Genomic DNA, 23,673 nt, shown 5'->3' on the forward strand with positions numbered 1-23,673 from the left:
CTGGAGGTCTATAATGAAACAAGAATAAATTTACTACACTAAGATATCCACACCTAACATTGTAAACAAACAAAAGTAGAACTATGATGGACAAACCGCAATCACAAGGTTATGACCACGATCTTTCGGTCGAACTTGACGCACAAATGCATCTATACTGTTGAAATTCCTGATCTCTGGTAAGGAATCCTTGATACCTTCAAGCCAGTGTCATTGGATTCAGAAATTAAGAGCATGATTACACCACCTTACAAAAAAGTAAGATGATATGATTAAACAATGCAACAATACTATACATGATAACAAAGATAAACAAGAGTCCACAAATTCTATAAAGGCAGAGTACTCTCCAGATAAAATTACAGACTTCCCCTTCTATATAAGAAATATTCCTGGTTAACTTGACTTTGCTGCACAAAATCACAAAGCCATGAATACAGCAACAGACCGCATGCATAGTTTTTACAGGGAACAAGCATAAATCACTGTTACATGCACCCAAAACTCTAGGACAAAAGGAATCTCTTTTAAAGGTCTACATATATTTCCGAATGAGATGATTTCATGAGAGGACAAGCCCATGATTGTAGAGAAGAGCTGCATAAGTCAAAAACCTTAAATGTATGGCTGGGCAGGCTCTAAACCCACAAGAGAATCATGTATTTAAAGAAGATCCACACCCCCCCCCCCCCCAAAAAAGGAGAAAGAACAATAAAAGGAAACAGGAATCACGTCATTAACATGTTTTACCAGGACAGCAATCATATGTTACTAAACAACAAGAACAAGAGAAAACACAAGGCACTGAAGTCCTAAAAGAACAAGAGAATATACAGGGGGTTCTGTGAAAAGCCAATCAATAGGTCTGTAATGCCAAACCATATGTGGCTCTAAAGGAAGAAGGTCCTGGAGTCCCATAAAAACCCAATCATACCTGTGCAAAACCGTGTTGCTTTTTGCAAGTATCTAGAAACAATCAAGTTGCTTATCCCTTCATCGATTAGCATACACATGATTCCATTTATTTAATCTATTGTACAGAACCTGTTTCTTGCAGTTTCTTAACTTCTACAAAACAATTTCCTCAGAATGAAACTTCTTTGAAAGCAACCATTTCAGAATCATTGGTCCCATATATAAAGAAAAGTATGTCTCCTCCTCTGCACTTAAAGCCACCCTACAACTGTCCAAATGAACAAGCAATAATGCTAGCAATCAGCTCCCATCTGCCACAATATCCCTGAACCCACTCTATCTAGCCTTCTATGGGAACCATGTTCAAGCGCTATGCAAAATAAAAATTAACTAGTACCCCTGGAAACACTTCTAGCTGCATACTAGACTTCTGTCCATGACCCAAGCTATTGTCCCCCGCATCATATCATAGTCTTAATTATACAAAGGAAGAACATCCTGAGGGCTTTCCTTCATGCTATTGGGACATGGGGACATCCCATAAACAGTGCTTATAAATCTTCACTCTCCACCAGCTTTCCACACCTAACACAAGCTACTAGAGCCCTGCCATAGGCAAGTCATGTGCCCATTGTTGACATCTTGTGTTCTAGTAACCATAGGATTCCTCAGTCCAAAGTTGTATCTAGTCTCCTACAAAAATCACTAAAAAGGGGTGAAGGCACGCCCCGTCTAAGCTAACATGAGGCAGCAATTGGCACCACACTGATCCTGCTCATCTAAATCCCTCCCCCTATCTTGGTCATATATGCCAAAAGATAGACATTACAAGGTCTACCAACCATCCCCACCACCTAGATCCCATTCTAATATTCAGAAGGTCTGCTATGATAAACCCAATGTCTCCATCCACCCATCATGCAAGTAACTAAAGTCTATATCTACATACCATCTCCTATTGCAATGAGCAACTGATGAAGCAGAGGTGCAAAAGAAGGTGAACAACATGAGAGAATGAAGAATACAAAGATAGCAGTGTGAGCACGGCCCAGGCTATCAACCGCAGATATGCAAAATAGTGAATGATTTAATGAGGTCTGTGCATGTGCTACTGATAAATAGGCATGTGGAAAAAACTAGCCAACCTGACAACTTCATGACGAATGGTCCAAATTTAAATGCTCGCCCTGACATGTGCCAACAGGATTGACTGGACAATGTGGGTGCCCACAATGGACCTGAACCTAAGGCCCTCTCAGGGACATATGGGGAAGATGATCTGGAAAGAAGCACGCATAAAAATACATATAACAACGCTTCTTACCAAAGAGTTAAATGATTAAAAAAGTTCAATCCCAACTTGATTAATATTTATCCAGAACTGCTAATGGGAGTAATCGCTCAGTGAAAAAGTTTTCTCCAAATGCCTTGGGCTGAACTAGCGCAATAGCACTCAAGCTGTCAAGTGTAGATGTCTAGGGATGATCCTGTTGTACTCAAGACTCTAAAGCTAGAAAAGAGTCAAAACAAAAAACTCCATCATGTCAAACACGAAATAAGCAAGATCCTCCATCGCAAGTAAAGGAGGAAGTGGAATCGACTACTATGAAACCTCCCAGATTGCTGGAAAGTCAACACTGCAACAGCTGGAACATGAGCCCTGAAATTCAAGTTTGTGTAGGACAATGTTGGCCATCCCAAGAGCTGAAAAAAAGTAGTCCCCCTCATGGACCAAAATAGTAACAACCTAGATATCACCACCTAGAATAATAAAAGCCACTCTTTAAACTTTGAATGTTTCCTTGTGAGACTGAAATAGCCTTCTATGAAACATCCTCCGATGTAATTTCCTCCATGAAGGAAATTTGGAAGAAGAAACAACCTGCATGGATTCCCCTCTGAAAGCGACTTCAGGGGTTCTCCATGAAAGGAAATAGGTAAGAGGAAACCACCTGTATGTGTGCTCCCTCTGAAAGCAATCACGTCATCGTCCACTGCCACGTCCCAGTTCGGGAATATTAACCTGATTCCCTTTCGATGAGTAGCACGCATTGCACCCTTGACACAGGACTGCCCATCTCTTAGGATCGACTAACCCATGTCCAAGAGAGAGAAATGAAGAAAGAAAGGTATATTAATATCATGTGGAGGCCAAAACAGACCTGAAACTCTAAAATCAACCTACCCTTGTCGGATTGGGAATTGGGGATTAGAGGTTACCAGGCCAAGGTCCACTTTGGGTGCCCAAAAATGCATAATCAGCTAGAAATTAAAAGAAAAGTAAAAGGATGCTGTAAGGTCAACCTACTAATATAAGATAGGGGTGTAATATGTCAAAAGGTCCATCTAAACATTTTTATATGATCACTTCCCTTTCTACCAAAAGGCCAAATCGGCCTATGAGACAAAAGTAGATACATCTGAAGTTCAAGAAACTATCATGTTTCCCAAGTAGAATAGTGAAACCACAATCTAAAAACAACTAGCTAGGAAACAGCAAATAATTGAAAATACTAAAGCACCAAGGATTGAATACAATGTAGAACTGTGGGATATCCATCATGAGTCTGTCCAACACAGATAGATGAAAGCATCAACGTAGAGATGCTCAGTGACGTGCTAGTATTGTTCCTATCCTCTAGTGGTGTCTCCAACAAGTACATGGACCAGCGGGCCATGGATGGCATGCTATGCATCTCTTGATGGCCCTACCGAATGTGACTCCATGTTGTGGAACTACCAATCAATCTAGGGGTATGCTTTGAGGTATCAGTTGTAGCTGTAGCTTTGAAAAACTCTGTGAGTGTGCGCTATCGTGACGGCCCAACATACCTCCCTCAAGACTCTAAGAGGTGATCTCTATGTCGACACAGTTCCAAAAGAAAGAGTCCAAGGCAATGCTGATCTAGGAAGTCCATCACCTTGGACAATGGTCCGAATCCCTAACATTGCAAGCACCATTTGATCTCATAGTACACCGCTCATCTCCATATGCAATGCTCCTTAGTCTCTAGCTTGATCTGGCAGTGCTGGCAGATCCAAGCCTTTGGGGAAAGGGAATCTACTCCACAGCGGACCGGTCTCTATCCGTAACTAATGCAAGGATGTGTGGAGCTAACCAATGGCACACTGTACTCCAAGGGATAGGTGTGTGTCCATGAATCTCGGCCAGATCACAAAACCATCAAGGGATGTATGTAGAAGATGCTTTTACTTGAAAGTCTTCTTCATCCCCACACCCTCGGAAGGCACCAACCATGTCCTAGGTGTATATAATGATCTTGTTGAGCTCTTGTTGACTGAGCTCTAAGAAAGGAGAATCCACACTATACTGTAGAGATGAAAGGTGGTCCATATGCAGCCCATGTAGCTACAACCATGTGGTTGTCTAGGCATACAAGCACTCGGTGTCACCTTGCGGTGCTAGCTACCCAGATGACTCTACAGCAAGTACATGCAAAAAAAACAATGTCTAGAAAAGAGCCTCAGCCACTATCATAGGTGCTTCTATAAGTGCTTTGACTATCTCATGTGGCACTAAGGGATCATCATCATCATCAAGGACCCCTCCATTTGCTACAATCCATCATAAGCCTCCCCTCCATCTGGCCCTAACCGCTCTTATTATAGATGTCCTATGATAAAGACTCGATCCCCAAATAGGAACTCCATATAAGAATGCTAGTATAATAATACGTCAAAGAGCCATAGATTCGTCTAAGGTTCTTAGAATTGTATATATGCACACTAGTTCTCCATGGCTCCTAATGTTGCATAACCTCAAGTCAACCTATCCTCAAGTGCTCTTCTCATAGTAAATCCTCGAATCGATGTATCTCTGGCTTTGTTCCACTAGTTCCCCACCATATGTAAGTTAAGGCAATGATGTTTTGACCCACTAGTTGAGGTATTAATGTTATAATACAATTAAAAAAAAAATTGTACCCTTTCTATTATTTCGCATATCTAATTGTTTATTAAATTGTTTCCTTTGCACTTACTAAATATAAAGAATAGTGGATTAGAGCTGACCATTGATGAGTGGTTATAGGTTATGGTGGATCCATGCAGTGAATTAAACAAAAGATAGCATATACTTCCACCTTTATGACTTGATTGAGCACCTATAACCAGAACTTAAGCATATCAAGGGCAAGCTCGTACACAAAAGGATTAATACCTTGAAGTATGGGCAGAATCTACCAAAACAAGCAATTACAATCAGTGAGATGGCATGATCATGAAATGTTTTGTCTAATGTGCATGTGTAGGCTAAAAGCTTAAAATGCACATATCTTTGCATAGAAGACTCATGTGAAGATTTCAATATTGTTTTTGTAACATACTTGTAAAGAGCTTTCACATAGTGTCCATATTAAGGGGTCCCTAAATTTTAGAAGATCTCTAAATTTTAGAAGAGATCTAAATTTTAGAAGCCACGAATCGGTCTAAAATACTAGTCTTAAAAGGATGACATTTTCAAAATAGCAAGTTTTGTGTTCTGTTAGTGCTTACTAAATTTGCTTGTTTCTATTCTTGACAATTATCAACCCAAAAGGGAAGGCCATAATGACGAGATAAGTACTAAGATACTTGTAACACAAGCTTTCAAGTGTCCTACTACTTGTCACACCTCATCTCCATTCCTTTCATGTTTCCATGGCTATAATTATCTAAAATAATTGTCATATTCAAGTTTAAATATTTGTTTTTCCCATTTCTTGAAATATTATGTCTTGAAAATAAGCAATTAGTATAATTGTTGTGCATACCAAGTTGTTTGGGACTATTCCAGTTCAATGCCATAACCTTGGTCTTTCCAAGGCTCCCTGCTGTGAGATCTTTCCTAGAGAAAGATAGGTAGTATATCTAGATAGAACTACAACCCCTCCAGAGAGTCTGAGATAAGCACAATATCCTCTACATATAGTAGTAGTAGAGATGTCAATACTCCATCCAAGGCATTTTGTGTGCGTATCTAAAGAGAGAGATGTCAAAAGATGACGTACCAGCAAGATAGTAGGGTTTGCGGGGAGGAACATGGAGTGAACTCGACAAACATGGAGAAGAGAAGAGAAGAGAGAAGAAACTCTGATGAATGGAATGATGAAGTTCCGGATCATGGAGTGAATGTGATACGGGTGCCATAGCACAGGAAAGATGATAAAGACAACCACGAACCCCAATGTCCTCCTAAAGGGGTGTGAGGGTAGTGGAGAGGCTGGAGAGAAGAGGTGAAACTGAATGAATCAGCCATGAGGAATGAATGAAGGAGTGGCCTATAAATAGGCACAGTCAGTCTAAGATGGCGCCCCTTTTTGGGGCTGCAAACCCTAAATGCAAACCCTAAACGCAAAACACAGAAACGCAAAAACGCAAATTGCGTGTGAAGGGTGAAGGGTTTTCCACCGCAAAGGGAACCTGTAGTAAAGAACAGTAGATAGAGTGAACTGGAGAACCTGAAACTCAACCTCAAGAGAGAAGCCACTAGCTCCGTGCATCCATGCTGGAAGGAATACAAAGGCCTCATCACCAAGTCGCGGCTGAACCTCCGAGGTCCCAATCTAGGTGGTACCTGAAGATCCTGGATATTAGTAGAAGAGATGACTGGTCGAAGACAACCAACCCAAGAAAGTAGAGGATGGGTGAAGAACTTCATGTGGAGTAGGTTCCACCTCTGAGGTGAGAGGTGGAGGGACGCCCACTGAAGTCGAAGAAGTAGATGCCCCCTCTGAGGGAAAAGAAATAACATCCCCCTCTAAATACCCCTCTGAAGTACATAGGGAATCCAAAAACTCATGGATCATGGACTCCGAAATGTCTGATAACGAAGAAAGTGATGTCGGTCGTGTTGAAGAAGGTATCTGGGTGCCGAAGAGCTCCCAGAGGTAGCCTCTCAAACCTGAGTAGTCGAGGGTGGGGAAGGGTGAGGCTCAAAATGAGCAAGAGGTGGGCAACAATCACTGTCTCTTAGTGGAGCAGACTGGGTAGCCGAAGAAGAGGAAGGAGTCGAACAGCCACTGTCTCTCGAAGGAGCAAACTGACAAGGAAACAGTATCAGACAATCAATGTCTCTCGCTAGAGCGAACTGCAGATCTATAGGTCGTGGAAGCCACAGTACCTGAAAATAAGTGGAAGAAGACTGCCGCTAGCATTGCAACGATCTCCAGGAGGTCGTAGCGCTAATCCATCCTCCATGTGTGCGAAGAGGGCTGGAAATCAGGCACCAACTGATGGAGACAGCAATGGACAGCTTCGATTGAGATACCTCCGCGAACAGGGTGTGGGCAGCAAGCTGAAACACCTGAAATCTGCAAAAACGAGATGTTGATGCAACGGAAAAAGAAAAGAAGTGGATGCCGAACCCGCCACCGATCTTTGCCTTCACTGGAGTGGAGGATCTTCGCTGCTAGGTGAGCACATCCAACTCTGATACCATGTCAAAAGATAACGTACCAGCGAGACAGTAGGGTTTGCGAGGAGGAACATGGAGTGAACTCGGCAAACATGGAGAAGAGAAGAAAAGAGAGAAGAAACTCTGATGAATGGAATGATGAAGTTCCAAATCATGGAGTGAATGTGATACAAGGAAACAAGGGTGCCATAGCACAAGGAAGATGATGAAGACAGCCAGGAACCACGAACTGCAATGTCCTCCTGAAGGGGTATAAGGGTAGTGGAGAGACTGGAGAGAAGAGGTGATGGACTGAATGAATCAGCCGTGAGGAATGAATGAAAGAGTGGCCTATAAATAGACACAGTCAGTCTAGGATGGCACCCCTTTTTGGGGCTGCAAACCCTAAACGCAAAACGCAGAAACACAAAAACGCAAACTGCGAGTGAAGGGTGAAGGGTTTCTCAACACGAGAGAGAGAGAGAGAGAGAGAGAGAGAGAGAACATGAAATGGAATTATTTATTAATGTCTACAAGAGGCCAAAATGACCTATGAGACTATAAGTTACAACTATTTGTAAAACAATACCAATGTCTATTGATAAATGATGCAAAAAAAGAATCTAAATCCAAACGTAGATTGGAAAAGAAACTAGCTGATAGTATGAGGATACACATCATCTTAGAAAACCCCTTGTGAAAGGTTGGAGTGTATGTAGAGAAGAACTTGGATGGTGTGGCTCTGGTTTGAACAATAATCTAATGTATCCTCTTATGCATATGTCATTGACATATATATCAAGCTCTAGGACGCCTAGATTAGTCAAGCTGAATTGCTCTATCAATCAATTTCCCTAGAGCAGATGTAAGCTTGAGTTGTATAGGAGACTCCTCAGCACTCCTCTCAAGCGTAGACTAAGTCTAGTCTAAGCTAGCTAGATGCTCCTCGCGAAATCCATGAGTTGCCTTTGGATAGGCCCTCGACAAACTAGTACTCTACCTCTGAGGATGATCTCTCTCTGTCCTCATATCTCCAAGTATGTAAAGAAGAACCTGGATGGTGTGGCTCTGGTTTGAACAATAATCTAACGTATCCTCTTATGCATATGTCATTGACATATTTATCAAGCTTTAGGACACCTAGCTTAGTCAAGCTGAATTGCTCAATCAATCGATTTCCTTAGAGTAGATGTAAGCTTGAGCTGTATAGGAGACTCCTCAGTACTCCTCTCAAGTGTAGACTAAGTCTAGTCTAAGCTAGCTAGGTGCTCCTCACGAAATTCATGAGTTGCCTTTGGATAGGCCCTCGACAAACTAGTGCTCTACCTCTGAGGATGATCTCTCTCAGTCCTCATATCTCCAAGAGAAAAAGACCATGGTATCTCTAGTTAATGTAGTCCATGACTATCGACAATAGCACTAATTCATCCCTGAACAAATCATGAAAAGTAGCCTCAAATCTCATAGTGCATCATGCATTGGCAAATGTGATGCTTCTTATACTTTCAATCTCATTGGCAAATCCAGCATATATGCTCCTCTGGAGATAGTCTCAATCTCTAGCTAGTGGGAGGAGATACGTATTTGACAAGAACACCACTAACATGTGATAGATAAGTATCCGTGTACCTCGCGCATACGACAAAGCCACCCTAAGTAGTGTGGAGAAAATGGTCTCAATTGAGAGCCATCTTCATCCCCATCTCATGTACTAATGTCACCCATGTCCTCCTAGTCTCCGATTGAATGAGATCCTACCTAATGATCTTGCCAATTTGTGAGTGACACAAAGTGAGAGACTGTGCATTAAGGCAGGATTGAAAGGAGGTAGTCTATCCATGCTAAAACTGTGTAAGTCAAACCATGATAATGTCATATTGGCATATATCAACATCATGTATCACCCTCTGTAGCTAATTATCATGAGGACTCAAGGGCTAATCGTGCATATATATGTCAAGGAAGCTCCCATAAGTTGTGTATGAATGAAACCAATTTAGTAAGATCCTCTTACCACAATCAAAGGGGACCCTAGCTCAAGTCTAACAATCTCATGAGGTTCCAATGCCTTACACCTGATCATCCTTGAAATGATGGATACCAATGACCTCTCCATCAACATTCATCCATAAATGTATGGCCTGATCTATTGTAGTGGTCAAGGCTCGAATCTCTCCGAAACAAATGCCCTCAATGGAGAGATCCACCTTGAAGATGACCTTACACCAACAAAAGTAGCCCATTGAGAAGTGCAAGTCACAAATTGTAGGAGTAAGGCAAGCAAATGGGCATTTTCTGGAGATGGTCAAGTTATCAGTACATAGAGACCAAGGTTGTCTCCATACGTAGTACGGATTGATCCTTACAGTACGATATCATACATATTTGTACAATTTAGTACAAAAAACAAGGCCTTTGTTGCCTCTCTTACCCAAGCCTATAGCTATCTTTCTTTCTTTCCGGGGACTAGATAGAACCAAACATAACCCCAATAGCTGATATGTGTTGCTCAAACTTTAGATGGAAGCTTAGAAAATGGTGACACTATGTTGCAAAGAATGGTTGTGGATTTTGAGCAATATAGGATCATGCAATTCACTTTGAGGCTCCAAATTAAGTTCGTGCTTGGTTAGTGAAAGACCTCTCTTTGACACTCAAACTCTAGCTCTAGCCAAGATAGCCATGGGATGTGCTAGACATAACCACAAAGAGATATAGAGCCCATCGCCAACGCCTAGCTAGTCCACACCCCCGTAGGAGACACCATTTGCAGATACAAAGGATACTACACCATCATAGAGCAGCCGTACCTCACCGCTTTAGCTTCTCCATGCTAGATAGACCCATGAGAGAATCTTGGGATAAGAGTGCCTCTTGAGCAGTTCCACGTTGTATCTGGCTTAGGCATCATTTTGTACTCATCAGCTATGTATTATTTATTGTTTATTTTTCATTTAGTTAGTCATAGCATTAACGATAGCTATTTTGAGACTTCGGAAAATTCCCTAAAATTTCAAATGTAACATTTTGGTCTCATACGCCGATTTGGCCTTTTATAGACATTAATATAACTTTCTTTCTTTCTCGTGCCATCATGTGAAAAGGTTCCAGTACTAAGAGTTACAAAGTCATGGCAAAGATCCCCCAAGCCTCTCTCTCTCTCTCTCTCTCTCTCTCTCTCTCTCTCTCTCTCTCTCTCTATGAAAGGTAATTGTATTAATTATGGGAAAAGTACAAGATTAAGGATGGCTCTAAGCCATCATGCATAATATCTAAGACATCACAATCAAAGTACAAGGGGACAGAAGAAACTGCAACTTGCCAAGCAAGCAATTCCCGTCTAGAGAGAATATCAATTAACTCAATCAAGTCGAGCTACCAATGAAGAGGTCCTTTCAAGGAGACTAGATGACTCTGCACTCCCAATGAAGCATTCAAAGATGAATGCATTCCTCATGATCCATATATACTAACAACCCTAGAAGTCTAAGAAGGAAAAGAGCACTTTTATATCAGCCCACACGGGATCCACAAACTTGGGATATTCATTAGCAGTTTATGAACTCGGTACCCCCAAGAGGTAGCCAAAGTTCCTCAAAACAAAGCATTCAAGCACCACCTCGCCTTGCTAGACCAAGACCCAAAGATCACTCTCACTGCAACTGATAAGGGCCGATTTAGATTTATTAATGTGTAGTCCCAAGGCAAGGGCAAATAAGTCCCATGTAGCCATTGCTCTTCGTATATCTAGATCGGCCTTAAGAAACATTAAGGTGTCATCCGCCAAGGCCAACCACACCAACTTTTCCCGTGAAGAAGAGAGAGTCCCACATCCTCACCACTAGCCACAAGACAAGACAATGTTGTCAGAATGGGGTGAGTGGCCAATGTAAAAAACAAAGGACTCAGCACACAACCCTACCTAACCGATTGACAAAGGAAAAAGGGTATCATGACGCCACCATTGAGTAGAACTCTTGAAGAGAAATCCATGCTTATAGTATTGATAAGTCCATCCATTCTTGGACCAAATCCCGTGCCTTGCATCAACTAACCCAAGAAGGATCATTCCAAATGATCGAAGGCTTTTTCAAGGTCCAGCTGAACCATCACCATTTCCTATTTTGTGTATAGAGCATAATCCGTCCCCATTTGGACATTCAAGATGTTGTGCACAAAATTTCACCCTTTGATGAATCCATACTAGACTGAGTGAATAACGTCTAGAAGGCATTCATGCAATCTATTAGCCAAGACTGATATAAAGATCTTATACAAAGAGCCCATCAATGAGATTGGTCGCCAATGTTTCAAGGCTCAAGGGGGTGGCACTTTAGGGATCAGTTTAATGGCACCCTCCTTCCAAGAGGGAGACATGTGTTCAGTTGTCCAACCTACTAGCATAAGGGTGTCAAAGGTGCAACCAAGTGAGTGGCATAAGTCTCAAAAAACTCATTGGCGATACCATCCCACCCCGAGCTCTTGTCTTTAGGCAAATGCAAGAGGATATCCATGACCTCATTCTGTGTAATGTCCATATCCAAATTGTTAGCAACACCTAGTGGGGCTTGGTCTTTAACTGGAACACAAAACAATGAACGCACTGCACTGACTGCATGAGAAAACAGAGGGTTATGATCCAAGCAAGTCCATGAACATTTGCACAATTGCTCGTGGATTTATGACTATTTTACCGTCAGAGTTGCTCAAACGGGCCACATTTTTCCTATCAAACAAAGCATGCAAGCCGTGAAAAAACTTGTGCGACTAACAATTATTGTCCTACAATCCCCTTGATAATACAGTAAGTTTGGCCTATTGGTATGATCTCTTTTGAGAAGTATCAACAAGTTTGCCAATCTTGTGGAGATGGAAAGTAAAAGGGCATCATGTGGCAAATCCATCAAAACAGAGTGTGTCAGAGCCTAGAGTTGTCTAACAACTTGCAACCATTGAGTGCGCAGGGTAGCATGGTGTATTCTAGAATGTCTATATCAACTGATCGAAGGAAGCTGCCCCTTGGAATGGAAGATGCGATGCAAATTGATGTAGCAGCCATTGCATATAGCGATCAAATATCTCATGCCGAAGGAGTTGAAAAACAGCAGGTTGCTCAAAAGGGCTCAAAGGATCAACAAGATGCATATGCATCTCAAATACTATGGGGAAGTAATCAAAGAGAACATAGCCCTGCAAAACCCTAATTTCCAATACCTACAACAAAAAGAAATCATCATGCGTAATGTAGAGTCAATCCAGAAGGCTCTAGGTTTCACCGTGTTGCACCAAATGGAAGGTGTAGCCATGGTCTTAGGGAGATAACCAAGATCACAAATCTTGTTTCTACTGAAGCAAAGGCATTCCAATCCTCGCATTCTGAGCCATCCACGAGTCCATGTCTGGAAGTTGAATGCAATGGGTGAACACACATATTGAAATCACCCATGATGAATCTAGGTCTTCCTTGGGAGAGGCATGCTCTCAACTAGCACCATTACCACGTCAACCAAGAAAATCATTAGGAGCATGGAGACCCACCAGCCATAGCACTTCCCCATCATAAGTAATTTCCACAACTATGAATCTGCTCAATACATCTCTCCTGAGCACTACTAGCTGAAATTTCTCTCTAACAATCAGCAACACAATGGAATAGTTTCCTGTTGAAACATTGGCATAAAAAAGCTTGAAGCCATGATAGCATACGATTCTCCCTACTTCTTTGTGACTCATATGGTCCATCACACACAAAACATCCCAAGCATTAGAGTGCAAGGTTTGCCACATAGCATGACGCTTGCCACGTGAATAAATACCCCAAACATTCCATTTTAGATATGTTCATGATGAGATGGAAGACCAAGGTTGGGTTGTAGCTGCCTCACTGCAACCTTATTTGCCAAAACAACAAGAACATCCTCATCCAGAAAATTTCTCAACACAACGAATGTGTTTGTCCCATTACCACGTGCTTTAGAAGTCAAGGGCTGATCCACATCCATTGTGCTACAGTGTAAGTATTTGCGCTCCCATGGAGTAATGACTTTACCATGCCTATCAAAGGTCAAGCACGTAGGTAGAGCACATAATGGCTCTTGTCGAGCCTTAGGATTAGAGGTTGCCTTAATGCTCATGTAACAATAGCACCTTCGGACAAAGGCTTGTCCTTATGATGCACATAGGTGCATAGGGCATTCTCTATAACCTCCAATGATCCAATGTTCTGAATATCATTTGACTTTTTGCCTTTCTTCGACTGTACCTCTTGCCAATCATGGGCACCATCAGTGAGAGATGAAAGCAATTGTTTGCCTTTGCCCAATTTTTCCCCCCTCAGGCTGGGCATCTATATGCATATGCAAGGCAAAACCATCCTGTTGTGCAACAGTCAACGCATTTTGCCATAAAGTGACTCAATTTTCCGCAATTGAAGCAATGTCCTACAAAGGCTCCCCATTTGAGACGAATGTGCAAAGTGTGCATACCAAGGGAATTCACCCATAGCCAAGTGGGACACTTAAGAGAGATATTCCAAAGCATGCACATTCTGTTGCTATTGGCAGCTCGAGTACTGGGGGGGTATCAACACTTTCACCAATCTTGATCATGGCATCAAGCAAAAGGAACCAATACACAACTGGGCAACCCTCCACTTTCACCCAAACCGAACATTCTTGCTTTAGCGGTTCTGTAAAGTCTACCATTGGCCACCATGGAACAACATATACTAGTTTGTGATCACAAAACAATGGCAACTTACTTAAAAGTATATCATGCTAATGAGAAAATCGGAACACAATCTCATAAGACCCCTTGAGCCCACAAAGATGTCCTCCACACACTCCTCTTGTATAACGCTCATCACCCATGAGTGTACCAAAGACATTGTAGGAATTCTAGCAATAAAGAACAAGGTAACCATTTTTTCATGGAGAAGGAAAACAGACACAACACCTTTTTTGTAACCACAGTAGTAACGACAACATCCCTTTCTTCAAAGTCACCACAATTATCTCGATTATCTTGCACATACTCCCCAAGCAATGTGTTGGTAAATTCCAAAAGATGCTCCCAATCCAAGTCTTGGGAGTCATTTGACTACCCTGCTGCTTGAGCATAGGACAAAGTGTGACCCATCTCTAAAGCACAAGGCAATGCATTTTTCCCTTTCTCGGGAGGCCTCAACAAAATTGGAACACTTGACAAGGGGCTCACGATGTTCCGTGTCAAGCTTTGGGACCATTTCATCTTTATCCATGTCCAACTGCAAGGCATCTCCCACTACATTATTGAAAGCGTTACTCAACTCAGTCATAGAGGAGTGCACGTCTTTCGCCCAATGCCAAAATGCTCTGCTGCCTAGCCTGTGCACGGGGGATGAAAAACATGGGTGCACGCAGGAAACACACAAACAGGGCTGCTCACCAGTTCTACAACCAGTCGGGAACACATAGCAACGCACCCTCCAAGAGTTCTACAGACCCTCAGCCACCCCCTCTACAACAAGGGCTGCATCCAACCGACCAGTGGCCCCACCCCAAGGAGTCACCTTGGATAGAGCTATAGAGAGAGGCAGAGCTCGCCACCCACACCCAACAAGCCCACTCCCCCGCACAAGACATCACCTACAGATACAGCGGATACTATAGCACCACCAGGGAGCCATACCCCGCTGCTTCAGCCTCTCCATGCTAGACAGGCCCATGCGGGACATCTTAAGATGACCACGCTCCATAAGCATTCCCACACTGCACTTGAACTGCATCTAGATTGTATCGATTCTATATACCATTTTGTACCTCCTCACCTAGTTCACCATAACACCAGATAGTAGCTTTACTGGGACTTGAAAAACTTCCCAGATATTTTGTATGTAACCTTTTGGTCTCATTGGCCAACTTGGCCTTTTGTATCACAACAAGCACTTAGGGAGAAAGCAGCTCAAGCGCTTGATGCCTATACTGATGGATGACGCCTAACACGAGTGATGTGGACTTTGGCCTCAGTGGACGTTACTCTCTCTCTTGACCGATGTCTGATGCGACCGATGTACTGACGCCTGACACGACTGTCTGTTCTCATGCCTAACACTTGATGCAATTGATGTGCTGACGCATGAAGGCTAACATGAATGTACTGAAGCCATAGTGAAGGCTCTAACTGACCGACATGTATTGACACGGATACCTGTCATGAGCAATGTACTGACTAACCAACAGTGAGTCTATTCCCAGCACAACAGTGAGTCTATTCCCAGCAGGAGTTGCTCATCAATCAAACAGGTAGGAGGCCTGCTTGCTTGGCATTGAGTGGATGTCTTAGATTGCTACATGGCAGAGACTACTGAAAGAGAAACCAATGGACATGAGATTGAAGTTGACACAGAACCAATTGGGCTGACCACACGAGGCATTGCATCAGAGGGGTTGTACAAGACTCCAACTAAAGACAAAAAGTTTTAATATAGACAAAACAGGAGAGCTCGTGAAAATGCCACTCCCACAAGTACCAAGCGAAAGACAAAGATGCAAAGGCTGATTGTAACAAACGGTTTGGATGATGTGAAATCCCTCATAAGAGATGAGATTGCAGCAATATGTATGCCAATGATGTCACAACTCTATAGAAACAGAATTTGTATCCTTTTTCATTAATTTGTCTATATAATGATTTATTAAATTTATTTCCTTTGCACTAATTAGATATAAAGAAAAGTGCATTGGAGCTGGCCACTGATGAGTGGTCACAGGTTATGGTGGACCCACGCGGTGGGTTAGAGAAAAGATAGTTCACACTTCCACCTATATGACCCGATTGGGCGCCTGTGACTAGAACTCATGCATATCAGGGTTAGACTCGCACACAGAAAGGATTGATGCCTTGAAGTGTGGGCTAGATCCACCAGAACAAACAGTTACAATCAACAAGATGGCATGATCATGAAATGCTTGTATAATGTGCATGTGTGGGCTGAAAGCTTGAAATGCACATTTCTTTGCATAGGAAAGTCACATCAAGATTCGGATACCATTTTTGCGATGTACACGGAAAAAGCTTTCATATGACACCCATATTGGGGGGGTCCCTAAATTTTAGGAGATCCCTAATCTCCTAAAATTTAGGAGCCTCGAATTAGCCTAAAAATGCTAGTCCTAAAAAATAGGGATGTCGTTCTAAAAATAGTAAGTTCTGTACTCTGACTGTGCTTACTAAATTTGGTTGTTTCTATTCTTGACAGTATTCAACCCAAAAAGGAAGACCATAGAGAAGAGACAAGTGTCAAGACACTTGTCACACAAGTTTCCAAGTGTCCCACCACTTGTCACATCTCATGACATGTGGCTGGACACTTGTCTTGTGCTACTCCACTTTCCCCTTTTGTACTAGCTCTCCCCTCTCCTATAAATAAGAGCTTGTTTTTCTTCATTCAACATCATTTTTCTTTGCTGTAAACTCATGTACAGCACCCACAAATAGCCAGAAACTGGCCCCATCCATCCCCATCATCATCCCCCACTTCTCCATTATCAAATTCCTCCATATTCCCTCTTCTATCACTGTTGTTTTACAAGACAGCAAGCCTGTAAATTCATTACAGCACCTCCTTCTCGAGCTCTTTCTTCCATTTTAGCTACAAGAAGCAAGCCCTATCCATGTACTGCTGATCAACGATAGAGAAAGGCTGAATTCCCCTTTTTCTTCTCTCATACTGTAAAGAAATCAGTTCTTATCATTGCATAATAGATAATGCATGTGTGTTTGTACATCTTTGCATGATCTTGTGAGAGTGAGAATTACTTCTTCTCACTCTCAGGTTGATTGTAACTGAGCTCTTCCCTAAGGGACTTGGGTTGAGCAGAAATACATTCCTTCGGGGGGGGGTTACCCATCTTCAACCCTCAATCTTGTCTCCATTACTTTTACATTTTCATGGCTGTAATTTTGTGAGTAATTTTCATTTTCAGCTTTAAGTGTTCATTCTCTTTTATATTAAATCTCGAAAACAAGCGAATATCATAATTGTTAAGCATACTACGTTGTTCGGGGCGTTTACAAATGATTGACAAGGTGACAAGTGACATGAATGTAATGCATGAAACATGGGGAAAGAAATTAAATGCTAAAATGGATGCAAACCTGAAAGCATGTATGAAAGTGTGGGCCAGCATGCAACAAAAAGTCATGAATGACATGTATACAAAGCATAAAGGCATATGTGACAAATTGCAGGAGACATTCAAAAGGTGCAAACAGGAAATCATGCATTAATGACTGGGATGATGCAAAATACAAAGAAATCAAGGCTAACCTGCAAGTTGATATGACTGATAATTTGAACAAAGTAAGTGATGCCTGGAAAGTAGATATTGATGCATTGAAATTTGATACAAATGCACACATAGCAGCCAAGGATATGGAGATTGCTGAACTGAAAAGGCAATTAGAGGCATGTAAGAAAGAATTAGCAACACACAGGTCAATGATGGATGCACAAACAACAATGCCAGTTGCACCAGAATTAAAAGAAGAGGTGGAAAGTTTAAAAAAGAACATGCGCACATGGGTGATGTGGTAGAGGGAGCTCAAAAGAAAGTAGGAAATGTCGAGCATACAATGAAAAAAAATGCACAATGGATTGAGGTAGTCAAAAGAAACAAAGGGGTGCCTCAAAACAAAGTAGAAATGATGAACGCAACACCAAAAGAGGAAGCAAAAAGGAAACTCTGTGCATTATGTGTTCGTGTGGTGGGGTGGATTGAAAAAGGAACCGCCCTAGAGGATGCTAAAACACTTTGTGCTAAGATGGGTGCAAATGAGACACACATAATGGTTGCCTGGAGGGTGGGTGATCCAAGTGACAAAAGAGGTCAGATCCTCATGCTGAAATTTGAGGACATGGATAATAAGAGGGCCTTACTCTCAAAACAAAAGGCTTTGAAAGGCGAAAAGGTTTATCTCAATGAAGATCCTACACCTGCACAATTAGAGCATAGAAGGGGCTAGCATGCCAACAGTGTTGGAGGCACGTAAAGAAGGCAATTATACTATGCATAGAGATGGCAGAGTAATCATAGTAGAACGAAGGTCACAATGATGGTATGTGGCCTATGAGACGCTAAGGCTATCCCTTTGGAACTGTAATGGTTCAATGAGACTTGATGCAGGTTATTTTGAGGATACTTTCCGTGGGATAGACATAGCTATTTCCGTGGGATAGACATAGCTATGTATACAAAGACACATCAATATATACGTTCTAGATTACCAAATGTTGTGGGATACAAATGGGAGAGTGTTTATAGGCCTCAACCTTGTAAGCCAAGGAGAACCAAAGTGTCGGGTGGGGTGGCTATTCTTTATCGTGAGAGCCTCCAAGACATGATTCATGTGGTGTCACAAGATGTGCATGCTAGATATATGTGGGTAAGGCTAAGGATAGGGTGTCCAAGGGATCTATATGTTGCAGTATCCCACCTGCCTATTCAACGTTTGCCCCTAGGGAGGAATCACCATTTGAAGTACAACATGAGGACATTATGAGGTATACAAGCATTGGGAACATACTACTAATGGGAGACTTTAATGCTCAAACAAGAAGTGAGTAGTCAGCATTTTATGATACTAAACATGAGATGTCTAAGGAGTTTGCATTGGATGAACTAGGGCTTGATAGGACATCTCAAGATAAGGACATGATAGCATATAGATCCCATTTGCTAACATTAGGAAGTGCTCACGCATTAGCTATATTCAATGGCTTATCGAGATGGACGGGAGAGGATGCTTTCACTTGTTGGAACAGCAAAAAGGGAGCCAGCATTGTAGACTATGTAATGGGCTCGCCAGCATTGATTCCAAAAATTAAGCGTTTTGAGATATCTGACAAGCCAATTGATCTAGCAATGGACCATACAATCCTAAAATTCACCCTAGCATGTGGTCAAATACAAGAAACATGCATACAAGTATACACATTTCCCTACTATGAGTTTCTAGAGCAAACTTTGCATATCTATAGTGACGCAGTACGAGATGGCTTAAGCCAACTAGACCAGCATGAACCACTGGAGGATACCACTAAATCTCTAGCGAAGATTTTACATACAGCAGCTACAACAAAGGCATTCCCATGTAAGATGGGCTCTACTACACCACGCAGATGCACTGTCCCTCAAAATGCTTGGTATGATGATGAGTGCAGACAAACTAGGAGCCGCCTATAGAGGGATGTTACACTAGGGACATGCACACACAAGCATGCATGGAATGTCTTCCATTGTCTTGTGTGGAAAAAGAAGAGCGATTATCTAGCTAAAACTAGAGTCTAAGATGTATCAGCTCTTTTTGAGCAAGGACAACAAGAAGGTATGGAGGAAATTTCATGGTAGACAACCCCCAATTCAATTGACATCACCTACGGTATGGCATGAACATGCTAGTGCACTATATAATGCTCCATCACAAGAGCAGATTCCCTCTCCAAACTCTAGGCCAACACAGTGTTGATTCTTTATGAAAAAAATGGTGAGGTATGCCATTTGAAGGTTAAACAATGGGAGAGCATGTAATCAAGATGGCCTTGTGGCAGAACATTTTGCAAATGCTTGTTATGCATTGGCCCCTATCTTGTCAAATATCTTCAATGGAGCTGTGTGTGAGGGATTTCTAGCAAGTTGGTGCAACCACACAATAGTGCTGATTTTTAAGAGCGGAGATCCATTGGTCACTAACAACTACCACACTATTATGATTGGCCATATGCTAGCGAAGATATATGCCTCTATTGTGTAGCATGAGTTGAGTTGGTGAGCTGAAACAAAGGGGATATGGTTTCCAGGACAAGCTGGATTCCACCAAGGATAAAATACATTAGACCATATATTCACGCTGAGGACCTTGATTGAGGAGGTACGATCACGAAGGCAAAAAATCTATTATTGTTTCATGGATTTCCGCAAAGCTTTTGATACGCTACCACGTGCAAGACTCATGCAGAGGTTCCAAACCATTGGGATCCCAAAGGATATGCAATGGTGTATTTATACATTGTATGAGACAATGACAGGTAGAGTACGAGTACCTGGAGGCACAATAGACCCAGTGTCTCGCACAGTTGGTGTAAAGCAAGGCTGTCCACTCTCTCCTTTGTTGTTTGGATTGTACACTGACGATATTTTAGATTACATACAAAGATGGGGTGGTATGGGAGCCAACTTGGCTAGGGTATCGATACCAATTTTGTTATATGCATACGATATTGTGCTCATCTCAAATCCACTAAGGAGCTACAGCAACATCTAGATGCATTGCATGTGTTTTATGAAGAGAAAGGCCTCAAGGTTAATCTTGGAAAGACTAAGATTATGGTTTTCAACACCTTGATAGCTTTGGGTGACACGCTCACAACATCACTTTATGTATGACGGTCAATCTGTGGAAATGGTTAGACAATATGTATACCTTGCGGTCACTTTCAAAGGGCCATAGTTTTCATGGAAGGAGACTTCACAAGCTAGGCTTGCACACGCATATGTAGCTTTGGGCAATCTAGAATGAGAGTGTGCACACATACAGCTCCAAGAGCCCCGTACCAAATTGTTGCTCTTTGACACTTTAGTTATGCCCACACTACTCTACAGAACAGTCATTTGGGGCCCAACCCTTTATCATACTAGACGGGCGCCTCTCATGGACTGCAATAGACCAAAAGCACAACATTATGATAGCTAGGAACATATGGAGAGACGGCCAGTCATGATGATAGCACATATGATATGGGCGAAAGCCTCAGTACCACGAGATCATCCGAGCAAAGTTGGGTGCAGCACCCATGGTAGTGGAGGCCCTATTCCATGCAATCTTCCTCCAGAGGATATGGCAGCTCCCTAAAGAGCGATACCCTAGGCTAGCTCTAGAGTCTTCAAAATAGCTTACAGCAGAGGAAGATACACAGTGTTGATAAGCACATATGAGCACGTGGCTGAACTTGCATGGCATGAATATAGACAGATTGCCACTGTTCAATTACAGCCTTGATTGTCCCACTTTGAATCTCAGTCGTTCAGAGTTGAATAGAGTGATCAGAGTAGACATCACTAAAGTGGAGACAAAGAGGACTTGGTCCAAGACCCCTTTCCCACCCTTAGGCACGAAGATGGCACAATACCAATGTCACTTCTTGCCACTTTCCCAAGATGGTTTCATAGTGAGGCCAAGATATATGGATGCTCAACTTTCTCACGGGCCTCGAGTTGCTATTGGACAAATCCGCACCTCACCACATCAACTGATGATTGAGACAAGTCAATGGGGCCATGTTTCAGTAAATGAGAGGATGTGTCAACTTTGTGGATGGGAGCTAGAGACAAAGGAACACTATATTTGTAGATGCACTATATACTATGATATCAGAGGCCGTTACCATTGCCTCTTTAAGGAGGGCCTTGGACCACTGAGATAGGTGATGGACTATGAGGATCAAAGATGTTTGGGCCTTTTCTTATTGGAACTCCAACGGTGCAAAGCAACATTGTTACAGGATCGGAGGTAACCCCAGCAACATCCATCCCTCCAGAGAGCAGTTACAAACTTTTTCAATATAGCTGATCCCCCGACGACTACCACCTTAGATACTACACCTCCTACTAACAAGCACCATCGAGGGACATCATCAGGTGGCGTCACATTAGACAGAGCTACAAAGTTATGCAAAGCACGATGCCCTAGGCTACCTACTCGTCAACATAGGCATGCTCATATGCCACACATTCGCATCACGATTGCTCATTATAAACAAAGATTACCACAATGACTCAGTCAAAGATAGCTTGCAAAGTCTTGGTGGATTCCATACACTGAGAGGAAGATACTCTATACTCTTTTCAATTTTTCAATTTTCCATATTTCTCATTTTCCATTTCAATTTATCATGTAGACCTAGACATAATTTTGTTTTCTTCTCTAATGAGAGATGATGATACCAATTGTATTAATTATGGTCCCATAGGCCATTCTGGCCTTCTAGAGACGTTAATAGCTCTCTCCCTCTCTCTCTCTCTCTCTCTCTCTCTCTCTCTCTCTCTCTCTCTCTCTCTCTCTCTCTCTCTCTCTCTCTCTCTATGTCAGCTGGACGCGCGCAACAGGACAAGCTGTTTTCGTCTGACAGCTCCACGTTAGGTCGCGATCCCGTTCTACCGACAGCACTTGCTAGCCAGCTCCTACCCATCGGCCCTACCGTCACATCCCTCACCATCCCGCAACCCCTCATCACCTGTGCCACCTCAGCCCTTCATCGCCTGCTTTATTTGCGCCACCTAACGCCAACCTCTCCCGCAATCCATCTGCTCCCCACACACCACCTCTACAGCCCCCATTTCCCTGCTGCCATCTCCTAGTCCCACAGTCCCTCCTGTTGCAAACAATAAACCTGTCATGAAATGGTTGTTTCTCACATACACTGAAATGGTTCTCCTCTATTCTGAACTCTGAATCGAGCTCCCCCACAGGCCCAACACAACAAGACAGAGTTCGCTCCCAGAATGGAGAAGGTCCAAATAGAGCAAATGATTACCAATGCCATCAATAAAGTCAAGGAGTATGACAACGGACTAAGCATAGTAAACACACAATTGAACGATAAGATTAAAAAGCTGGAATTGAATATAGAAGCCCAAGATGGGGAGATTCAATCACTTAGGCAGCTACTAACTGACATTCAGCTCAGCCCCAAGCTAGAGGAAGGAGAATTTCAACCTAGCATGACCGAGGAGCTCACATGTATCAAAGAGGAAGTACAACAACTCCAAAAAAAAGAGGAGACAACAAAGAAGGCTATTTCTTGGGCAGAGATGCTCAAGAAAACCCAACAGCAAGTAGAGGAGGTGGAGCAATGGATTCAAATTGCAAAGAAGGGGAAACACCTAGCACATGCACCTACAACCATAATCAATGATACATTGGAGGAGGAACAAAAAAGGAAAATGAGAGCACTCCATGTTCGGGTGATGGGGCTGAAGATACATGAAAAAGTGGACAAGGACACCAAGGTGCTATACACGTAAATGAATATTAAGAAAGATACGCATGTCTCCGCTTGGAGAGTGGGCAAGAAAAGCACAAAAGGGGAGAGCTCAAAAGAGCGTGCACTTATTCTCCACTTCCCCACCATGGAGGCTAGGAGAGACTTCCTAGCTCAACATCGTACATTGAAGGGGACCGGTGTGTTTCTGGGTGATGATCTCACACCAACCCAACTAGCCCACATGAGGGAGTGCATGCCAAAAATTAAGGCAGCCAAGGAGGAGGGCAAACTCGCCTTCTACGGAGGAGGGAGAGTGGTAGTCATGGAGAGGCGCCACAAATGA

The 23,673-nt window shown here is 42.5% G+C and overlaps 1 protein-coding gene and 1 pseudogene across 3 annotated transcripts in view; one reads left to right on the forward strand and one right to left on the reverse strand.

Moving 5' to 3' along the window:
* The window catches only part of LOC148038603 (copper ion binding / methyltransferase), a 248,227-nt gene that overhangs the window by 119,461 nt on the left and 105,093 nt on the right, over positions 1-23,673 (reverse strand). For all 3 annotated transcript variants that reach the window (XM_087673802.1, XM_087673788.1, XM_087673795.1), the window contains exon 5: positions 97-197. In XM_087673802.1, the coding sequence (XP_087529928.1) occupies positions 97-197 (101 nt within the window). The remainder of the gene's footprint in view (positions 1-96; positions 198-23,673) is intronic.
* On the forward strand, positions 23,068-23,673 carry LOC148038604 (uncharacterized; annotated as a pseudogene).

This window comes from Lygodium microphyllum, chromosome 3 (assembly GCF_053477565.2).
Source record: "Lygodium microphyllum isolate KBCC chromosome 3, Lygodium_microphyllum_v1.1.10, whole genome shotgun sequence".
NCBI lineage: Eukaryota > Viridiplantae > Streptophyta > Polypodiopsida > Schizaeales > Lygodiaceae > Lygodium > Lygodium microphyllum.